General features: G+C 42.9%; 1 protein-coding gene across 2 annotated transcripts in view; it reads right to left on the bottom strand.

Annotated features, from left to right (window-relative positions):
- Positions 1–9,189, bottom strand: part of LOC104949262 (serine/threonine-protein kinase VRK1-like) — a 24,820-nt gene extending 15,631 nt beyond the window's left edge. For both annotated transcript variants that reach the window (XM_010775596.1, XM_010775603.1), the window contains exons 1-4: positions 9,016–9,189; positions 7,422–7,556; positions 6,259–6,314; positions 4,857–4,926 (exon numbers count right to left, since the gene is read on the bottom strand). In XM_010775596.1, coding sequence (XP_010773898.1) covers positions 4,857–4,926; positions 6,259–6,314; positions 7,422–7,551 — 256 coding nt within the window. In that variant the 5' untranslated portion in view covers positions 7,552–7,556; positions 9,016–9,189. The remainder of the gene's footprint in view (positions 1–4,856; positions 4,927–6,258; positions 6,315–7,421; positions 7,557–9,015) is intronic.
- Between the last annotated feature and the right edge of the window lie 9,583 nt (positions 9,190–18,772).

Here is an 18,772-nt window from a genome sequence, read left to right as displayed (position 1 = left end):
GGGTTTCCCTTCCCTGGAGTGTGTTATATAGATTTGTGTGCATGTAAATGGTCTACAAAAGATAAAATTACCAATTCTTCCTCCAGAGGAAGTTTCTCTCCCACACACTGCATGAAATGCCTTCATTGAACTCCTTTGTTTACTGCCTTAACATATTGACATCACTGAATAACACTCAAACTTCTATTTGCTAGCCCTACATCACATTGTACATGATAGGCTAAGGGGTTGACCAATCACAACAGAGCTGCCAGCTAACCAAACAGAACAGACTGGGCTCTGGTTTCAGACAGAGGGTGAAAAGAGGTGCTGCAGCTCAGGCAGTACAGAGATTTTTTAACATTAAAGGTCACCTATAATGCAAAATCAACTTTTTCATGTCTTTTATACATAAACATGTGTCCCCTCTGTGTAAAGAGATTCTGAAAGTTTCAGGAAAAAAAGATTTGCTCTCTTTTTGTCTGAACATGAGCTGATCAGATTTTGGCCACTTTATGATGTCATAATGATTTTTTGGCTTGAGTAACCATAAGCCAGTCACTAACCAAGGTAACCCCCCCACCCCCCACACACACTTTATCACCTGAATCTCCTCCTAGAGCACCATTGTGTTCTTTTAACCAAACATCTCTCAGAGGGGCGTGGGGAGGGGCTCCTTATTTTCATCTAAAGTAACAGACAGAGAATCAGCACTTTTGAAACAGGCCTGATACAGAGGGGATTATGGCATGCTACAAGGCATGATCTGTTTGGTGTTTGGAGCCAAACACTTCAGAGAGATGTTTTGTATATATCTGAGACCTATAATATATTGATGAAAAACAGTATAATAGGGGACCTTTAAAGCATGGAGACGTGTCACAGTCGAGGAACAAAATATGAACCTGAACATCTGCATAATAGGTCACCTTAAAAAATACATCAAAAAAGTTATAGCTTGTTTGATAGGTTGGAATATAAAGTTTTAATATACAATAATACAACAATTGCTACAATTACAGATGAGCGGTCTATCTTTTCACCATGAGCACTTATTGAAGCTACAAGACTGCTGCAAGCCTGACAGAATTAGACAGATCAGCCAGTTTTACTCTAGATCTTCAAAGAAACTGATACAACCTCCTGCTATGGGAACAAAACAGAAACATTTGTATTCTTCAGGTTATTGTCCTCTTTAAGTATTTTCCACTGCGCATGCAGATTAAAACTGAGGACGTGACCCCTCTCTGACCCGATGGCACCAATACCCGCAAAGATGTTGACAGGTTGCCATGGTGAGGTTTGGTGAATGCAGCTGGCGAATGGCAGGCCTTTGAACTCGGAGCTAAACGGTGTAATTACCACCATTCGGTGGGCGTCCGGCAGACAGAAGACCGTCTCCAAACGACAAGACTGTGAAGCGGAAGGGTTAAGAGTGTGACACTGCGGCACGCTTTGGGGAATCTGAATAACAATAGGAGATAATTAACAACAACACCATCGCCGCCTCACCTCCTTGTCTAAAGCACGAAGAGCGTGTGCGCGGTGCGTGCGCGACTGCATACGGGGGTGTTCAGTATTCATGTATCGTGCATGTGTGTGTTTTTCGAGCATGTCCGTACTCCCTTTGAGAGCTGTTTAAGCATGTATGTGAACGCACATGCATATCTCTCTGCACTGCCCTGCCATTCCTCACACGAGGGCAAAACACATTGAACACAGAAGAGCACACACACAAAACACTATTATGAGCTTTGATAACGCGCCCAGAGCACACACAGAGGGCAGCGCCGCTTAATGTAGTCGTTGATCTTTTTAATTGTTAATCTATTATAGCACTCTGGGAGTTGCAACACTTTTTCCCAGTGTCAGTATCAGACGTTTTTCATCTTTATTCTCCTTTAACAGGCTCTCAGCAGCAATGAAGTGTTGAGCAATTATTTACAACAACAGGAAGCCACGCTGTAATGCTGACTTAATGCATACTTTACGCCCACAAGGACAAACATTTGTAATTGTCAGAGTTGTTGAGATGTAGCGTAACACACAGTGGCAGTGTCATATTTAGACCTGACGGATGGTGGACACTTGATGCTGAAGGCAGTGCATGCTTTCCAGATCTGTTTGGCTACAAAAGTGGCCATAAAAGTCGTGCCAGGCTACCATAGTTTCACAGGTGGTATCTCCATCTCTATTCACACAACAGGGATCCAGTAATACAATCAAGTTGTTTTATTTCTGGCTTTATACACAATCTTGGTAATTCACGACAAGATATACAAAACCAACTGCACTTTTGACCCTGAGCAATCAAACATGGATTCCACAGATCCTTGAAACCCATGAAAGAGTTTGAGAGGAAAAAAATCTAGGCTTTTAAGTTTTTGAAAGAAGACATCAATCCAGAAATCCAGTCACATACAACCATGTTCGGCAACATGCCCAGGAGAGACGTAACTGTTCCTTCTGACAGCACTAACACCAGATGTTCATGTTCTGTATGTTATCACAGTTTTATGAATCACTTTGGAACCAGTCATCATTACTTGATGGTGATCGTGGGCTATCAGTCTTACACCAGTTTGTGTATTAGAACCCCCGCAGGGTTTCATACCCTTACCTGTGGGTATTAGTTGATTTGTTTCTGAAGCCATTGTGAAAGGACATTTGCTAACAGCCCTCCTCTCAAAGGCCCTTCCTACAGTCAGTGTGAACATCCAGTCTTTAACCGCCTCTCCCATTCCCTCATTGATTGTTGTTCCCTCCTGCTGGGTCAAGGCAGTTTAGCGTTCCCTGCTAACCTTCAAGTTTTTTATTCAGGCACACCTCCAAACATTTATTTCCTTGAAGTGATTTGATTTCATCATGACCTCTCCTCTTTGACACATTTCTTCGTCTTCATACCCTCCCCCCACATTGAAGATTCCATCTTTGAATACAAAAATTGGAATACTTATAACACAAATTGGTTATCTTGTAATCAGATTACTGCCCAGACATTCCATGTAATCTGGTCCTGTGTGGCTGTGACCGAGCTCCTTCTTTAGAGCAGCCTGTTGGGGAGGATCAATGGCGTTCGGGGCTCAGGGAGGAGATTTCTCCCCGCTGATGGAGCTAGTCGATAGGTAATTTCTCCAGAGACGTGTGGTGGCCGTTACAGTATTGAGCTGCTAAAACTCCCCGGGCTCGACCCTTCTAGATGGACTTGGGCGACAAGTATTGATAGACCTCACGCATTAATGTAGACCCCTGCGATCACACATTCACAATAAGATGCAAACAAACCTGTTCTTAAAAGAAGTCTTATGCATGGGAAGTCACTCTGGTGTATACTAATCTTTAGGTCATCGTTAGAAGCATTCATTTTAGAATCTGTCGCTCTACCTGCCCTCCCGATCAAATCCCTGAAGGGCTGAAATGTTCTGCTTATGATTACCCTCTGGAGACATTTACAGTGCTGATATACAACTGATTAAAGTGCTCTAAATAATTAAATACCTGAGGGTGCAGCGTATTTTGAGCACAGTGGTTCATCAGAGTGCTGCTTCTAGATGTATGAAAAGTTTGTCACAAACTGTTTACTTACATTTATTTCTCATTCAAGAAAAATAACAGAAAAGAGTGAGGCTCTCTTGTAACATTTTGGAACAAATAACAGGGAAGGATCCAAATCAATGTAGCATGTCCAGACATTGTCCTCTTTGATAATATAAACTTCCTCCTCAAAACTTGACGGCGTCTTTACGCACAATCACGAATACTGAAAGTTAGATTCAGGCTTGTAGAAGCTAATGTAGCCTCGAGCTGCTAGCCTGTAATAGAGAAGAGCAACTAACCCTAGCCCTTTAACAGCCAGCGCCTCCGTTTGGTAGAGCACATTTTGTGCTTAAAAAAGTTGAACTCCATCTGATTCAGCCAGCTCTACCCTTTGGTTGACATGTTATGCACAAAACAACCTCTAGATGTCACTGTGGTTCAAACAGAATGCCCTTCAGCTAGCTCCCACTGAGAAAGTTGGCATGCTAAAAGATCACTGCTGAAGAAATCACTCTTTTTGGTCAACTTTTGAAAGGTAACCATATCCTTTTTGACATATTTTAGTGGCAGGGCACTGACTGAACATAATTAGATAACTTGATGCACAAAAAAAGTTTTAACAAGGTAGTAATCATTTTTGGGAAAATATGCTCAACCAATCGGTCGAATTGGCCTTTTATGGTAAACTAGAAATATGACTTCTTCNGCCAGAACCTGTGTGTGTGTGTGTGTGTGTGTGTGTGTGTGTGTGTGTGTGTGTGTGTGTGTGTGTGTGTGTGTGTGTGTGTGTGTGTGTGTGTGTGTGTGTACCCTTAAGTCTACAACATTCATATTTACATGCTTACATTATACGGTTGTCTATAAATGAGTCTTACAACTTGTGCATTTTTCAGCATTTGACCATATATGGTTCCCTTGTCTCAAAATACACACACACACACACACACACACACACACACACACACACACACACACACACACACACACACACACACACACACACACACACACACACACAGGTTCTGGCTCAAGGCTGGATCGCGGCCGGCCTGACTGGCTCTCCACCAGACTGGCAGGTGGTCAGGGGCTCAGCGGAGGCCCGGGCATCATTATGTGTGAGTGGCTTCCGCTCTGCCGTGCCTCTCCAAACCGAGTCGTTGGAGAGCTCAGACAAGCGTGGAGAGGGGGGCTAACTGCCACTGAGGTGCATGTTTGCTTTGGCTTATTATTAATTACTGTGCTGCAGGCGGCAAAGCCTCTGTGTCTGCGGCCACTTCATCAGTCAAACACACTCGTGCTCCAGTGAGCTGCCGGGACGCTGGACGGACGCTGCTACTCACTGCTCTCCGCTTTGGCTGCCCTCTGGTAGAACTTGAGCTCGGAGAACAGGGGGCCGTTCTCATGGTACTCCTGGAGATGCAAGGGAACATTACTAACAATTTCATTATCATGGTCTCAAGACGGCTTGACAAAAACATGTGTTAGCATATCACACAGTGGAGTTGAAAGAGATAATGCTCCACAATAAGAAAAATAAAAGACATTTTTTCACTCATATTGTGATTATGCCAACGAAGCCCCGCGCCCCCCCTGAAATTCAAGGTGTTTCAAAAAAAAAATTGTAATAATAATTGTAACTAATCTATATCTACCGTCACTTTGCACATTGAACATGTGCTCTTTTATTAAATAAACTAAACACTTTAATTTTAAGTTGTGAGTTTAGTGTTTTTGACCCCAAGAAACACTGATGCATTAATCAATAACAATAATCCACAGCTCCTCTCTCTGCTCCAGGGGATTTAAAATATATCCCCCCCGCTCAGGCAGCNACCCACGACGGACTCGCCCTAGGGGAAACACTGGGGACTGATCAGTTTTGAATCATTATTATCATTATCAGTAGAAAATATATTATGAAGATCATGGTGGGATTTTTTTTAAGAGAGTTTAGAAAATACGATTTGTAGGCAAGTTTGCCTCTGCAGTTCCAGAATACTTTGTTTAAAATGCTATTTGAACACATATTTAGCCTTTAACAAATATTGTGCTTGCTGCAATTTGAATGTTGGGCTCGTTTAGTTCACAAGGCAATTTCAATGAAACAATTATTAAATGTGATGGGCTAGTAGGAGACATTAGGGTGGCATTTTTTTTCTTTCAAATATGTATTTCTGCTGTGTTTTCTCTTAAATCATAAGAATCCAAAACACTTGGATAACCCATGGCAAGGCAGCAAAAACATTTCCATCTAAACTCTATATTAGGAGAAAATTGAATCCCAACTCTTTTGCAAATATTGAAATGTAAGACAATATCTAGTCACAATATCAATAGAATATTGATATATAGACGTAGAGAATTTTTATAATAGTATCAGCTGAAATGTAAAATATATAATTTTATCAGAATTTAGCAAAAAGACTGAAAAGGCCACTCAGCCACCAATTTGACAATTTGCATGAATGTCTCATATATTTAAGGCTGTAAACTCTACTTCTCCTTAACAGAAATGCATGTGATTCAACCATCACACTCAGTCAAATGTCTTTGTACTACATTATCTAAAGTTATTTCTATCATCATTTGTTTCAGTCTTCTCAAACACATTTTCGGTGACTTCCAAATAAATCACCTGATGTTAGGAGAAATCGAAACTGAAATGAGGAAACATAGTTTTGATGCAAATACTTTTTGACATGCAACCTTATTAACAGCTGTGTGAAGCTCAAATGTACTCACCAGTTTTATGACAAAGTCAGTGTCTGCTGCAACAGGTCTGTCCACATCACGGGAGGCTGTTCAGCAGGAGACAGAGAGGAATATTATAATAACATACAGAGGAGAAAGTTGTGATGAAACATCTTAACTCTTGGACGTTATCCATCCATTTGCATGTTTAAAATGTATCCAAGACCAGGAAGAAATTAACAAAATGCTGTACTCAAAAAGCCGGACTGCACTTATGGATTTGTAAATATCAGGAGTTAGTGCTGAGTGGAAAGGCCTCCATAGATTAGAGGATGGGATTTGTTAGGAATCCCAGGGTTGTCTTGTAACAATCTGATCTGTTGAAAGAGCTTTCTACAGAAAGAGACAAACAGATCAATCAGAGTCTCCCAGGAAGAGAGAGATGTTCTGTTACCTGCATGAGCACACTCATTAAGAATCAGAACACTTCGTTTATCCTGGGAGGGATAGGATTTTGAGACAATTGCTCCATTTACAATAAATTAAAACACAAATATGTGTACCACCATACAAATACAAAAGGTTCAAATGGGCCATTGAGATTAAACAAAAATGTTAATAAAATATGTATATTAACAAAATAAGTTAAATACAAAATGTACAACAAACAGAGGTGGAAGAAGTACTCAGATTATTTACTTGAGTAAAAGTAGCAATACCACAATGTAAAAATAATAAGTTACAAGTTAAAATCCTGCATTCAAAATGGTACTTAAGCAACATTTAAAAAGTACTTTGATCAATATATAAAGTACTCATTGTGCACATTAAAGCACAATATAGTTTTCAATTATTGTATTATAATTAATGATGCATTAATGTGTTCATCACTTCAATGTTGCACTTGGTAAAAGCGGGGATTATTTTAATGACTTAATAAACTAACTGGGAGCATAACTGTTAATAACATATGTGTTGATTTTGGTGTTAAATTAATAATCTAAATTAGTAAAATAACTAGTCACTAAATCTGTAAAATAAATGTAGTGGACTAAAAAGTATAAAGTAGCATAATGTGAAAATACTCAAGTATAAGTACCACCGTTTTTTATTTAAGTACAGTACTGCAAGTTACATTACTGCACTAGCAATAAAATATATAATAAAATAAATTCACAGTAATATGTAAGATGTCCACAGTACATATGTATTACCTAAATAGATGAGTCCACAGCCACCTTGGCCGATGATTTTACCCAGCCTCCATTTCTTCTTCTCACTGTCGGTCAGTAGGAAGCCTTCTGGGAGGGGTTTGGGCAATGCCCCCTTCTTCGGTGGTGGCATGACAACTGAGCAGGAAGTGTAGGAAATATGTGATGTTAGGAATTCTGGTACCACTTTACAATAAGACTACCCTTATAAAGGATTCATAAAGGGTTTATAATTAGGTTATGAATTAGGTTGTAAACACTTTATTAATCAATAAGAACCATTTATAAACCAGTTCTAACATAGTTTTCATACATCAACACAGACTCACTATTTGGCAAGATGACTAAGCCTGATATTGGCTACTTAGCGAGAATCAACTCAGTGAACAACAGATACCAAGGATGCTGGATGATGAAGAAGACAAAGTAAGCTAAGTAGCCAACATAAGACTTAGCAGTACAGATATGTGGGCTCACTGCTTGGCAAGCAACCGGTCACAGTTGCCCTGTTTATCTCATGTCTTATAAAAGCTTATTAATGATTTATAAAGTGTTCACAACCTAATTAATAAATTAATTACAAACTATTGGTAAACCCTTTATAAGGGTAGTCTTATTGTAAAGTGGTACCGGAATTCTTATATGGGCAACATAAAATTCATATCAGATCTCATGTGGCTTCGGTCCCACACTACTTAAAAATAGTAGGCTCCGGAGTCACCGTTCTGTCTAACATGATAACTAAAATTAGAAAACACCAGCTGGCTGGTACAGGATTTACCTTGAGCATTATACTGCCAGTTTTGTAACATTAAAAATGATTACAAACACATTTTAAAATTAAATTGGATTTAGAAAAATGACTGCCACAAACGTAATGACAGTACACACTATAACCGTCTAGTCGTTGGCAATTAAAGTTGGGATATCAATAGTGCACGTGACGGCAGAGTGTTTTATCTGACTATCCAACTTTGTTTGTCACGGTTAGTAAGCAGTACAGTAAAGTACAGTAGGTATAATTTGGTTTATTTTCATTTTATGCTACTTAATACTTCTCCTCCACTACACTTTGAAAGACAATATTGCATTTTGACTCCACTATATTTATCTGAAAGCTTTGCTTACTAGTTACTTTACAAATTAAAATGATAAGATAATATTTAAGTTAACTAATAAATAAACATTAATTGACACACTAATGCATACATAATAATAATCCAGTGATTTGATTATGAAATTGGACTGTATGTACAAAAAGTACGTGTATATTTACATGCTAATGCTTTTGTTCTTTTACTTAAGTTATTTGAATGCAGGACTTTTACTTGTAACAGAGTAGTTGTACAAGTACTTCTTCCGCCACTGTTAGAGTGTATATTTAAAGGTTACACACAACACAAGAATGACAACAGAAATAGCTCCACAGTTAAAGATAACTCAATACCGTTAAGCACACTGTCGTTAAAATTAGATGACACGCCTAATGCAGTGGAAAATGTAAGGTTTGAACACCTAAAGCTAACAGTTGGCATTAGTTTAAGGAGCATCGAACTAGCAGCTAAATAAGCTAGTGAGGAGCTATTTTATTACTTACATGCTTTGTTATGTACCGACTTCCCAAGGGAACCCAAGCCGTAGCCTACGTCGTCCTTTTGTGTATAAATATATATCGAAACACGGTGATAATATATACTTGACAGCAAACGTATTCTTAAAATGTGTATCTGTCATCTGTTGCTCATATGCCGGTGCGAAACAGAAACAAACGCTGTTTACTTCCTGAAAGTTGTCCCGCCTATTACACCGCACAGCCAATAGAATGCAAGGGAAACGAGACAACGAGACAATATCCAATGGGAAAGTAGTAGAGGCAGAATTGTGAAGTATTATGCACTAATACCTATGACTCATACTGATAATTTAACTTAATGTGCTTTTAATAATACGTTTTTCAAAAAAATAAATATTACATAGGATCTCCTACAATGATTGGTGTAAAAACCTCATGATTACAACCAGCATAACACTCTTTAGCATAATGGGTTTTCTTGCATGTCATGATTTCAATATCCAGTCAAGATGACAGCTTTCTGTGGAGTGATGGCACATGGCAGCCTATATGCTATATAGAAAACAATGGGAAAACATGGTCGAACCCCGACAATTACCGGACCTGTGCCTAGATCTGATTCAAGGTGAATATTATGCAAGGGCGAACCCACATACTGCATGCCAAACCCCCTCACAAGAACACCGGAACCCACAGCAGACTCAGCAAGCTTGAGAATCATGTTTTTTTAACACAATTACAATTTTTCCTAATAAATAAGGAATTTATTAACTAAATCTCAATAAATAATTTAAATGAATTTTACAAAAACCCACTTAGCTCCAGAAACTGTGATGTTATTGATCAGTGTCATATTATTGTCTGAATACAACACATACTTTACTATTTATAGCCAAGTCTCCCACTTGGAATATGAAGTCTGCCCCTGCCAAAAATGTATTCATTTATGTAATCATTCAGTAGTAATACAAATGTGTTTTTTCTTTAAAGGCCTATTTTTTTGCTAAAAATTTCCCTGCCATTTGTGTGGGTCACCCTGCTTCACAGAGGACATCACTCCCATGCAATGAACTCATTAGTCAGTTTGTAACATCTTTAAATGGTCTAAAAAATGCTATTTCACACACTTTGGCTTGTGCTGTGTCTTCAACACATTCGAGTTCCAAACATCATAGTCATAGTACACGCGTGTACACTCAGTACTGAAGTGGACCTATGCAGAAATACTTCAAATAGTCAATAAGGGCAGCGCTGTTTGCAGTAACATGCAGAAAAACGAAAGTGCTAGATTCTGACACGGGATTGGGCCTTCAAAGCAGCCTCTTGTATACTGCTTATTCAACTTACTCTGACAAATCAATAACAGTTTGTTTTCAGGAATCCAGCCATCCCTGTTGTAACCCAGCTTGATCTCCGTTTTGCTTGTACAACATGGTCAATACCACGCCTGGCTAATGAACACGGGCTGCATGAACAAATGCAGCGACGGAACCGGTTGGTGGACATAAACTCGCACACTTCTCTCCACTCATGACTCCCAATCAAGCTTGTTTTATTCCGATGAAAGGAGAGGGAAAACATGCTTTCTCTTCCTGTTGCAGTCGGCATGCACCTGCAGAGAGCCTATCGATCCACAGGCACCCTCAGGGCCTAATTTAAGATTCAAGGATTCTGCTATGAAAAGAAGAAAATAAAAACATCACTGGTTGAACATCAGGTAGTTGTAAGTAGAACTGGATCTGCTTTGGATTGAAGATGAGTTCTGAGTCATGGGCGCTGTTTATCTGAAGATCAATGGAACAACACTTACAATTAATGAGGCCTAATTTTTGTACTATAGCACCTATGGTGTCTAAATACCTGCTATCAGTGAGCTTCACTGACATCTCATTACACATATGTACATCATCGATTCAGTTCAGTTTTAAAATATGTTTTACCTGAAAGGTGTCCTTATGGAGTTTTGGACTGTTGTGTGTTCAGAGGAAAAATAATCCAAAAACAGATTTTAACTTGTGTGCCAATGAATAAAGGTTGTATCTGTCAAACAAACTCTCTAAGGTATTGATTTTGGACACGACAAGTATATCTTCTGTGAATCTGGAAGGAGCTTTGTCAAGTCATGTGACTACAAATGTATACCAAAAAGACTGTTACAAAGTGGAAGTGTCTAGTTGGATAGCCAGACACTTACACTTTACCCAGTTGAGAGAAGAGCAAAAAAAGGTTTTTTCCTACAGAACTCAATCAAAAGGTTTCATTGAGCAAAGGACTCTACGTTAAGTTAGTGCGTTTTAAATAAAAATAATCTCTGGGTCTCCTTGTTCAACCAACCCACTATGGACATGTGGAGGTAAGAAGATAAAAGGAAACAACGTGATATTACTGATAACGGCTGGAACTTAGGCCTGACCCGTTATACACTTTGTATAAAATGAGCTTGTCACTACTCAGTCTGACAGCTATATATCGAGGGAGAAGGATGATTAAAGTTACACACTCATCATGAGCTAAATCCAGGGTCCACAGGGCCAATCTGCTCAAAGAAACAGGCTTCGTGGTATTTGTTGTAATAGCTCCATCTGACAGACACTGCCAAAAACAAGCTTTCATACAGTTTGTAATGGCGTCACCAGGGCTTTTTACGAAAAGTTAAAACATTTTCAAGTGATCAGAACATCGAAAAAAAAGTGGAGTGCTGTGACATCATGAGCTCTGTTTTTATTGGAATCAATTGAAAAAAGATGGTTGAGCTCAGAATAAGGCACTAATGGGCCCTTATGTAAAAAAATATGTATTCTGTTTTGCTCTGCAGTGTATTTTTCAAAATGTTGAACTATCCCTTTAACCAGTTTTCCACTGAAAGAGACTCTTAACTTCAGTGGAGGCTTAATAGAGGTTAAATGACTGGATAAAGTCATTGTCCAGTAGGGTCCTGCTATACACCCAATCGATCTCCCCAGGTTAACTTTGCTGATACTGTAACCTCTCACTGTGGTCCAGGTGTTAACCCTCCATCCATTTTCTCTCTCCGTTGTCTCCTCTCTTCTCAGTCGCCCTCCACCTGTCTCTTCTCTCTCCCGCCACCTCTCACCCGGGGTAATTGCTCTGTGAGCTCGACGGCACCTTCCGAACGACACCCCCCGTTTCCTCCCGCCGCTCTCATAGTCTGGGCCCGGTAACACCAATCTCGGCGAGGGCACGACATCATTTTGCGTAACTGGCCCTCGTGATGGAGATGGCATAATTGTCCTAATTAGTGGGGCTCGTATCGGGGCGGCCGCCGCTCTGACCCACGCCGGCCGGAGTCCATATGGTGGGAGGCTGATAATGAGCCAGTTAATGTGCTGTGTGTCCATCAGCGAGAGACACTCAGTATGGACATTGTGCCAAAGAGATAAAGGGGGTTTTACTCTCTTCGCCTTCTTTTTTATTTCCAATACTACCTTAGTCATATTAATTTTTATTTTGTGCACAAAAAAGTCAAAATTCACTCCAAATGTATGTGCTTAATTAGTCATACAGTTGGCGTTGATTTTGTCAGTAATTAGAGACATCCTGACCCGCTATCATAAACGGTGATTTCAAACGGTTTCATTTTATGAATAATTTGTTCCTGGCCATGTCTCTGAGCTCCCATCATGCAGCTGTGTCACTATTTCATTTTGTGACTCTGTTCTGTCAATGCATACGAGATGTATTGCTGGTTCAAATGAAAGTAATACAAATCTAATGGCCAGTAATGAGATGCTGTTTCGCCGTTATTGGATGTGGGCTGGGTCTATTCCAGTGTGTGTGTGTGTGTGTGTGTGTGTGTGTGTGTGTGTGTGTGTGTGTGTGTGTGTGTGTGTGTGTGTGTGTGTGTGTGTGTGTGTGTGTGTGCATTCTCAATGATGTGTATGATTTGATATTAATAAAGCCATACTTTATGCTCCAGGGAGCAAACACTGACCAAGATTCAGATTAGGGCCTTAATGGCTTCCAGGCCTGGGGCTAAATTGAAATGTAAAAGCCCAAACCAAACATCATTTAGTCCTTATATTTCTTGATGTGGCCCAGTGAGTGGAAATTGGAGGCATGTAGCTGTTAAACTGTAATTTGCTTTGTTCCATGCAAACATTGCATTGAAGAGGCTGCACTACTTGAACAAAGACGCACGTCTGGATTTGCATTGAGATGCTGTTCAGTTAATCTGCTTCCACTCAGCAGTCCCCTTCCAATGAATTCAACTGTTTAAGTATATAGCAGTTATTCCTCTGTTGTGTATTAGTCAGTGCTGAAAGTGTTTTCCACTAGATAAAATATCTGACACATTATTTATCCCAAATATCTTGGTTTCTTCTTTTCTAAGGTCACATTGTTCTGGTGTCTTACGTAATACACCTAGGTAAAAAATATTGTAGTGTTTTGTTTTTCTCTTTTATTTCCAAAAGTAAACAAAAAGTAATCAGGTTACATTACTTTTATAATTTGATACCCATTTTAGTTTACCAATTACATTTTGTTAGTAATTGCAATAGATACAATTCAAAGTTACCCTCCCAACTCTGGTTATATAATGTATGCAAGTCATGTAATACAAATAAGTGGAGAACAACAGGATACAAACATGTCAAGTGGCACTTACCCGAAACATAGATAGTCCAGTTCTATCCCGTAGTGTGATGTCTCCTGCAGTATGAATTGTAATAGCATAACTCATTTCCTGTCTTTTCTGTTGGTTGATGTTTTTTAATTTGTCCAATACTTTGGTTGCTTCTGAATCGAAGGCATTCCTTTTATCATCAACTCAGCTGCCCTTTGTGTCATTTAGAAAATATTAGCTAACACGCATACAAATGCTTGGCATCACTTTTTTAGGCACTGGATAGACTTATGTGTAAAGCTATGACGCTCCACTGTCAGGACCTGGACACAAACTGATGAACCCAAATGCACGACCCAGAGACAAAGTCTTGAATATAAAAAAAAATGTATATTTATTTATACAATTCAGGTAATCCCTCTTAACAGAGTAGGTGGTGGAAATATCAAAAGGCGCTCACAAGGAAGAAAAAACGCCGGGTTACGTATTGTAACCCTTGTTATATTAGCACAGGCGGGGCCCTCTACTGGACTCTATGGGTACTACCTTATCATGCAAGCATTCACCTACTGAGATTTCTATGGACGTAGCCGGCCCCGGGGCGGGCCTACTTGAATGTGTGCGCATCTCACTTCCGTATAAAAGGAGGCCTCGATTCCTGACCACCATCCTACACCACTCTTCAGCGAGCGGTATAGGACAGACAGTGCCCCAAGGCAGAGGGCTCCGCCTTTGCTAATATAACAAGGGTTACAATACGTAACCCGGCGTTATATCTCTCACAGGCTGTATGCACGCACTGTCGTCCAGCACACCGTTCCACCTCACTTTCCCTGACCGGCTTTAGCAGCCATTGGGCATCACTCACCTCTCCCTCGGTTGTAACCGTGGAGAAGTCAGGCTGCGGCTGATAGAGCACACCCTGACGCGCTGGACTCGCGAAAAAAGTGTGCTCGAAAAACAGTGCTGTGGGCTCCCCTGCGTCCGCCTATAGGCAGACAGGTAAAAACCCGCAGCCCTGTATGGGTTCACTATGCACTCTCCCTCCTGAGTCCCTAAAGAGCACGGGGAGAACGCAAGTGCCCCCTATGTGCCCACACTCAAACACTGACCCCGTGCAGAGTGTGTACGGACTATAGTATGGAGGGCTCTCCCCCTCCTGCGCCCAGGCCGGCGAGGGGAGCCCTCCAGCCCTGAAAGGGGCCCAGAGCACTCCAAGTCACCCCGCGACCCTCCAGGGGTCCGGAGAAACGTAAGGTTATTTACGCCCAGGGAGAGGGTCAGATGCCCACTGACCAACCCCCCCGCCCTCATCAGTCCTGTGTTACCCCAGCAAGCACAGGCGTTGAGAAAGAGCCAGACATATCCAAGAGATAAAACTTTATGAAGGGGACTGGCGTTGACCAAGACGCCGCCGTGCATATATCCTCCACACTCACACCGTTGAATAAGGCTGTTGATGCAGCCATACTGTAGCTCGTGTGGAGTGCGCACAGGCAGGCTCTCCCTGCCTGCTCGTAGGCATGCGCAATTCCTTCGCAAAGCCAGCCTGCCAGGCGTTTATTGGACAGAGCTTTTCCAGTCACCCCGCCCCCGAAGCACACAAACAGCTGTTCAGTGCGTCTCAGGGTAGCTGTGCGCTCTACATAACATGCTAACGCGCGCACCGGGCAGAGGAGGTGTAATTTAGCTTCCCTGGTCCCACCATGGGGTGGAAGACTAAATCCCCCCAACTGAATAACCCTCGACCTGAACGTACTCCTTAGGCTCTTGGGCAGGGGCGGACTGGGACTACAAATCAGCCCGGGACTCTCGACCAGCCCACTTCGGTACCGCCGGCACACCGCGGTGCCGCAAGTAAATACCGCTAGTAAATTGTCGACTAATAATGAAGAAAATTAACACATTTGTTGCAATAGTAATTTATGCACTAACTACATTACTACTTGTACTACAACATTTGAATCATCAGTTCTTCCTCATTTTCCTCAATTGTTCATATTTGGTTTATTAAAATAATGATATTGTGGTCATTGTTAAAAAAAATCTGATATTATTATGAGTATTATTATTTGTGTAATGCACTTTCTGCCTTCCTGTCATCAGGAGTTAGAAATGTAATGGCTATGTAATTGATTTGATTAGAACCTTCATTATCCTAAACTGCTGGGACATTTCCCTAAGCCAATACCTTTATATTGTCTACTCTTCACTTACTTGTCAGCATAGGTTGGCATTGATGTACAGAGCCGACAGAAGACCTTGTTTATATTGGCATCATATTGAGAGGTGCAGCCAGTGACGACTCCTAAAACCAGGAAGGAAGCTGCTGGTTCCCTCGGCAAAAAGTAATGGGATTTCTCCACAGGGTTTTGGAACATACGTAGCTGGAAATAAGGTCTGGTGGAAAACAAACCTGTTTGATAAATGCACGTTTTGTTCAGCGGATAATCCTCCACATGTCTAATCTACTTTTATATTTCCGAACATTCAATAATCCTAATCGATAGATATAAAAAGGGTTTCAGGACGAACGTCACTGCAACCACTAGAAGCCCAACTCCATCGATCAAGCTGCCTAAAACTTTTCTCTCCTCTTCTTCTCATGCTTCCTATCACTCTCCTTTTTAACTCTCACGGTGACTTTCTTTTATTTGGAAGATTGGTTTTTTTGCCCGGCGCTTGGCCGGTTACCGCCTGGGTATTAAAAAACATTTTTGCGAATGGTTAGGGGGCGCGAATAGTCTTTGTAGTGGAAGGAGCGCGCCCTCCACACAGGAGCCGATCACGCTAACACTCCGCAGCAAACCAGCCCGTTTTGGCTTTTCACCCACAACGACAACCGAACTTCACGAACCGCTTATGTTGTTAGCGTTGATAAACGAAACAGTTTAACAAAATTGCCTAGTCAAATACCAATACCACAGGAAACATTTTTTAAAGCATATTGTTTTAGTGGCCGAGCGGGGCAAGGTGGGAAAGTAGCCCTACCTACGTTATGCCTGGCCCGGGTTGTCTAAATAGTGCTTCCGGCCACGGGCCATTTATAAGGTCCGACCCACAATCGTCCGAGCCGGCCCACTTCGAGTACGGCCCATCGGGATTAGTCCCGAACGTCCGATGGGCCAGTCGCCCTGCCGTCTTGGGCACACAAAGGGAGGTGTTCCGGTCTGGAGTGTCCGCGCCGCTCCGGTTCCACCCGAATCAGTACAGCACCGGGGTGCACGTCAGAGCGGTTGAACTCGGACACCTCCTTTGGCCTGACCGTTTAAGGCAAGTAGCAATGGCGTCTTCCACGACAGTGCCTTCAGGGAGGAGAGCTTCAGAGACTCAGATGGTTTTGTGACCAGAGCCTCGAGCACCAGCGGGCAGGTCCACTGTGGGACGGAGGCACCGCCACCACTGCGCAGCCTCACTGGACCCCCTGTAAAAACCGCAACATCAGTGGATGAAGAAAAGGGGGCTGGACCGGCCGTTGAATCACCTCCCATGAACAGAACGAGATGGCTGGCCTGCATACACTTTATAAGTAAAATAGCAGTCCTTCCCTGTCCCACCAAATAACTGTAAGAAGGACAAAAAAAGAAGCCTAACTCAACAGGAATAGGGGCCTATTTCTGCTCCTCACACCAATCGGCTGGAAACCCAGCCACTTTTGGGGACAGTAAACAGGCCTGTGAGTGGATCCCCTGCTTAGCTGCCTGGATTAGACTGCATAACGCTGCAGATCAATCCACCCTGTCCCTCAGCCTGTTCCCTCCTCAGGAGCCCAGCCTGAAGAGGGGACCGGGCCCAGAAGGTGGGGAAAGCCCCGATTGGCACCTGCCGCGTGAGACATCGCCCCCCAGAACTGGGGGATCGCCCCAGTGCTGGCCCAACCTTCATTGCGTCATTTCTGAGTAACACAGAGCCCCGACGCGGTCCGGGCTACCAGGATGACTGCCCAAACGTTCCGCCCTACTTCTCCAGGAGAGGAGAATTTGAAGACACAACGGTGGAAAAGGCGTAGAGCAGCTTCCTTGGCCATGGACTCGTGTGGAAAACGCGTCCACACCCCAAAGGCGGGTCATCCGCTCAGGGCCATGGAAAACCACAAGGGGCCAACAGTGTCTTGTTGCGCCGGCTGGCAAACAGATCCACTTCCCGCCTCCCGCAACTGGCCCAGATCCCGCTTCATCCACCACCTCCGGGTTGAAGCGTACACTCGCCTGGCAGGGGGCCGCCCTCCGAATGAGTCCGCCCCCTGTTCTCCCAGTCCCGGGATAATGAGAGGCTCTTCAGAGATAACACCACCTCGAAGCCTACAACCACAGCCTCTCCGCGTTGGCCCACCAAGGCGGCGAAGCCCGGACCCCGCCTGCCTGTTGTATAAGCCTGCGTGGTGTGTTGTCGCTCCAATACATGTCTACCTTTGGAATAGGGCATGAAAATGCGGAGGACTACACCTACCGCCCGTAGCTCTAGGAGGTTGGCCTGGTGCGTGTTCCGTTAGAGACCAGGCCCTATATCCCCTCTTCAGGCAGGTCCTCCCCGTCCCGTTCTGGGATCGTCCGTGAACACTGGTTGATGTAGGGAGGTTTACCCGCCCCAGTGGATACACCCCCTCGGAGGCACCTGGAGACCCCCAGAACCGGAGGTTGCCCCTCCACTTGAGGGGGAAGATGGTCCCCAAGCCGCCGGTTTGTGCCTCTTGGGATCCAAACCGCTGCTGGAGAACCACCTCTGCAGGCGGCCGCCATAATGCAGTAACAACACAACGGGAGACACCAAGAGACCCAGAGTCTGCAAGACAAGTTAAAGCGTTCACTGTTGCCGCCCTGGTCGCAGTCCTGTGCACCGCCCGGAGAAGGGACTTTTCCAATTGATCGCCAAAGCCCTAATTTGGGGTTAGTGTGTGACAATATTGTGCTGGCAAAACATTGCCTGTTCCGACCCAGCCATTGACATGATGTCGTCTAATGTAAAGAAAACCCATGCCCCGGGTGCGCAGCGGTTGAAGCGCTGTGGCGCACGGGAGTCGTTAACTCGTAGCTATCCCTTGAAGAGCAGAACTTACTACTCGCACACTCCACGTATGCACTTTCAGGTCCATGGTGGTGAACACCACACCCACCAGCCCATTAACTGTTTTAAAATTAACATTGCGAAATTCATGCGCAAATGTGAAGATCAGGGTGCGCCAAATCGAAATGAGAT

The sequence above is a fragment of the Notothenia coriiceps genome, unplaced genomic scaffold (genome assembly GCF_000735185.1).
Source record: "Notothenia coriiceps isolate Sejong01 unplaced genomic scaffold, NC01 NC01_scaffold00000339, whole genome shotgun sequence".
In the NCBI taxonomy this organism is placed as follows: domain Eukaryota; kingdom Metazoa; phylum Chordata; class Actinopteri; order Perciformes; family Nototheniidae; genus Notothenia; species Notothenia coriiceps.
This window is presented reverse-complemented; position numbering and strand designations above follow the sequence as displayed.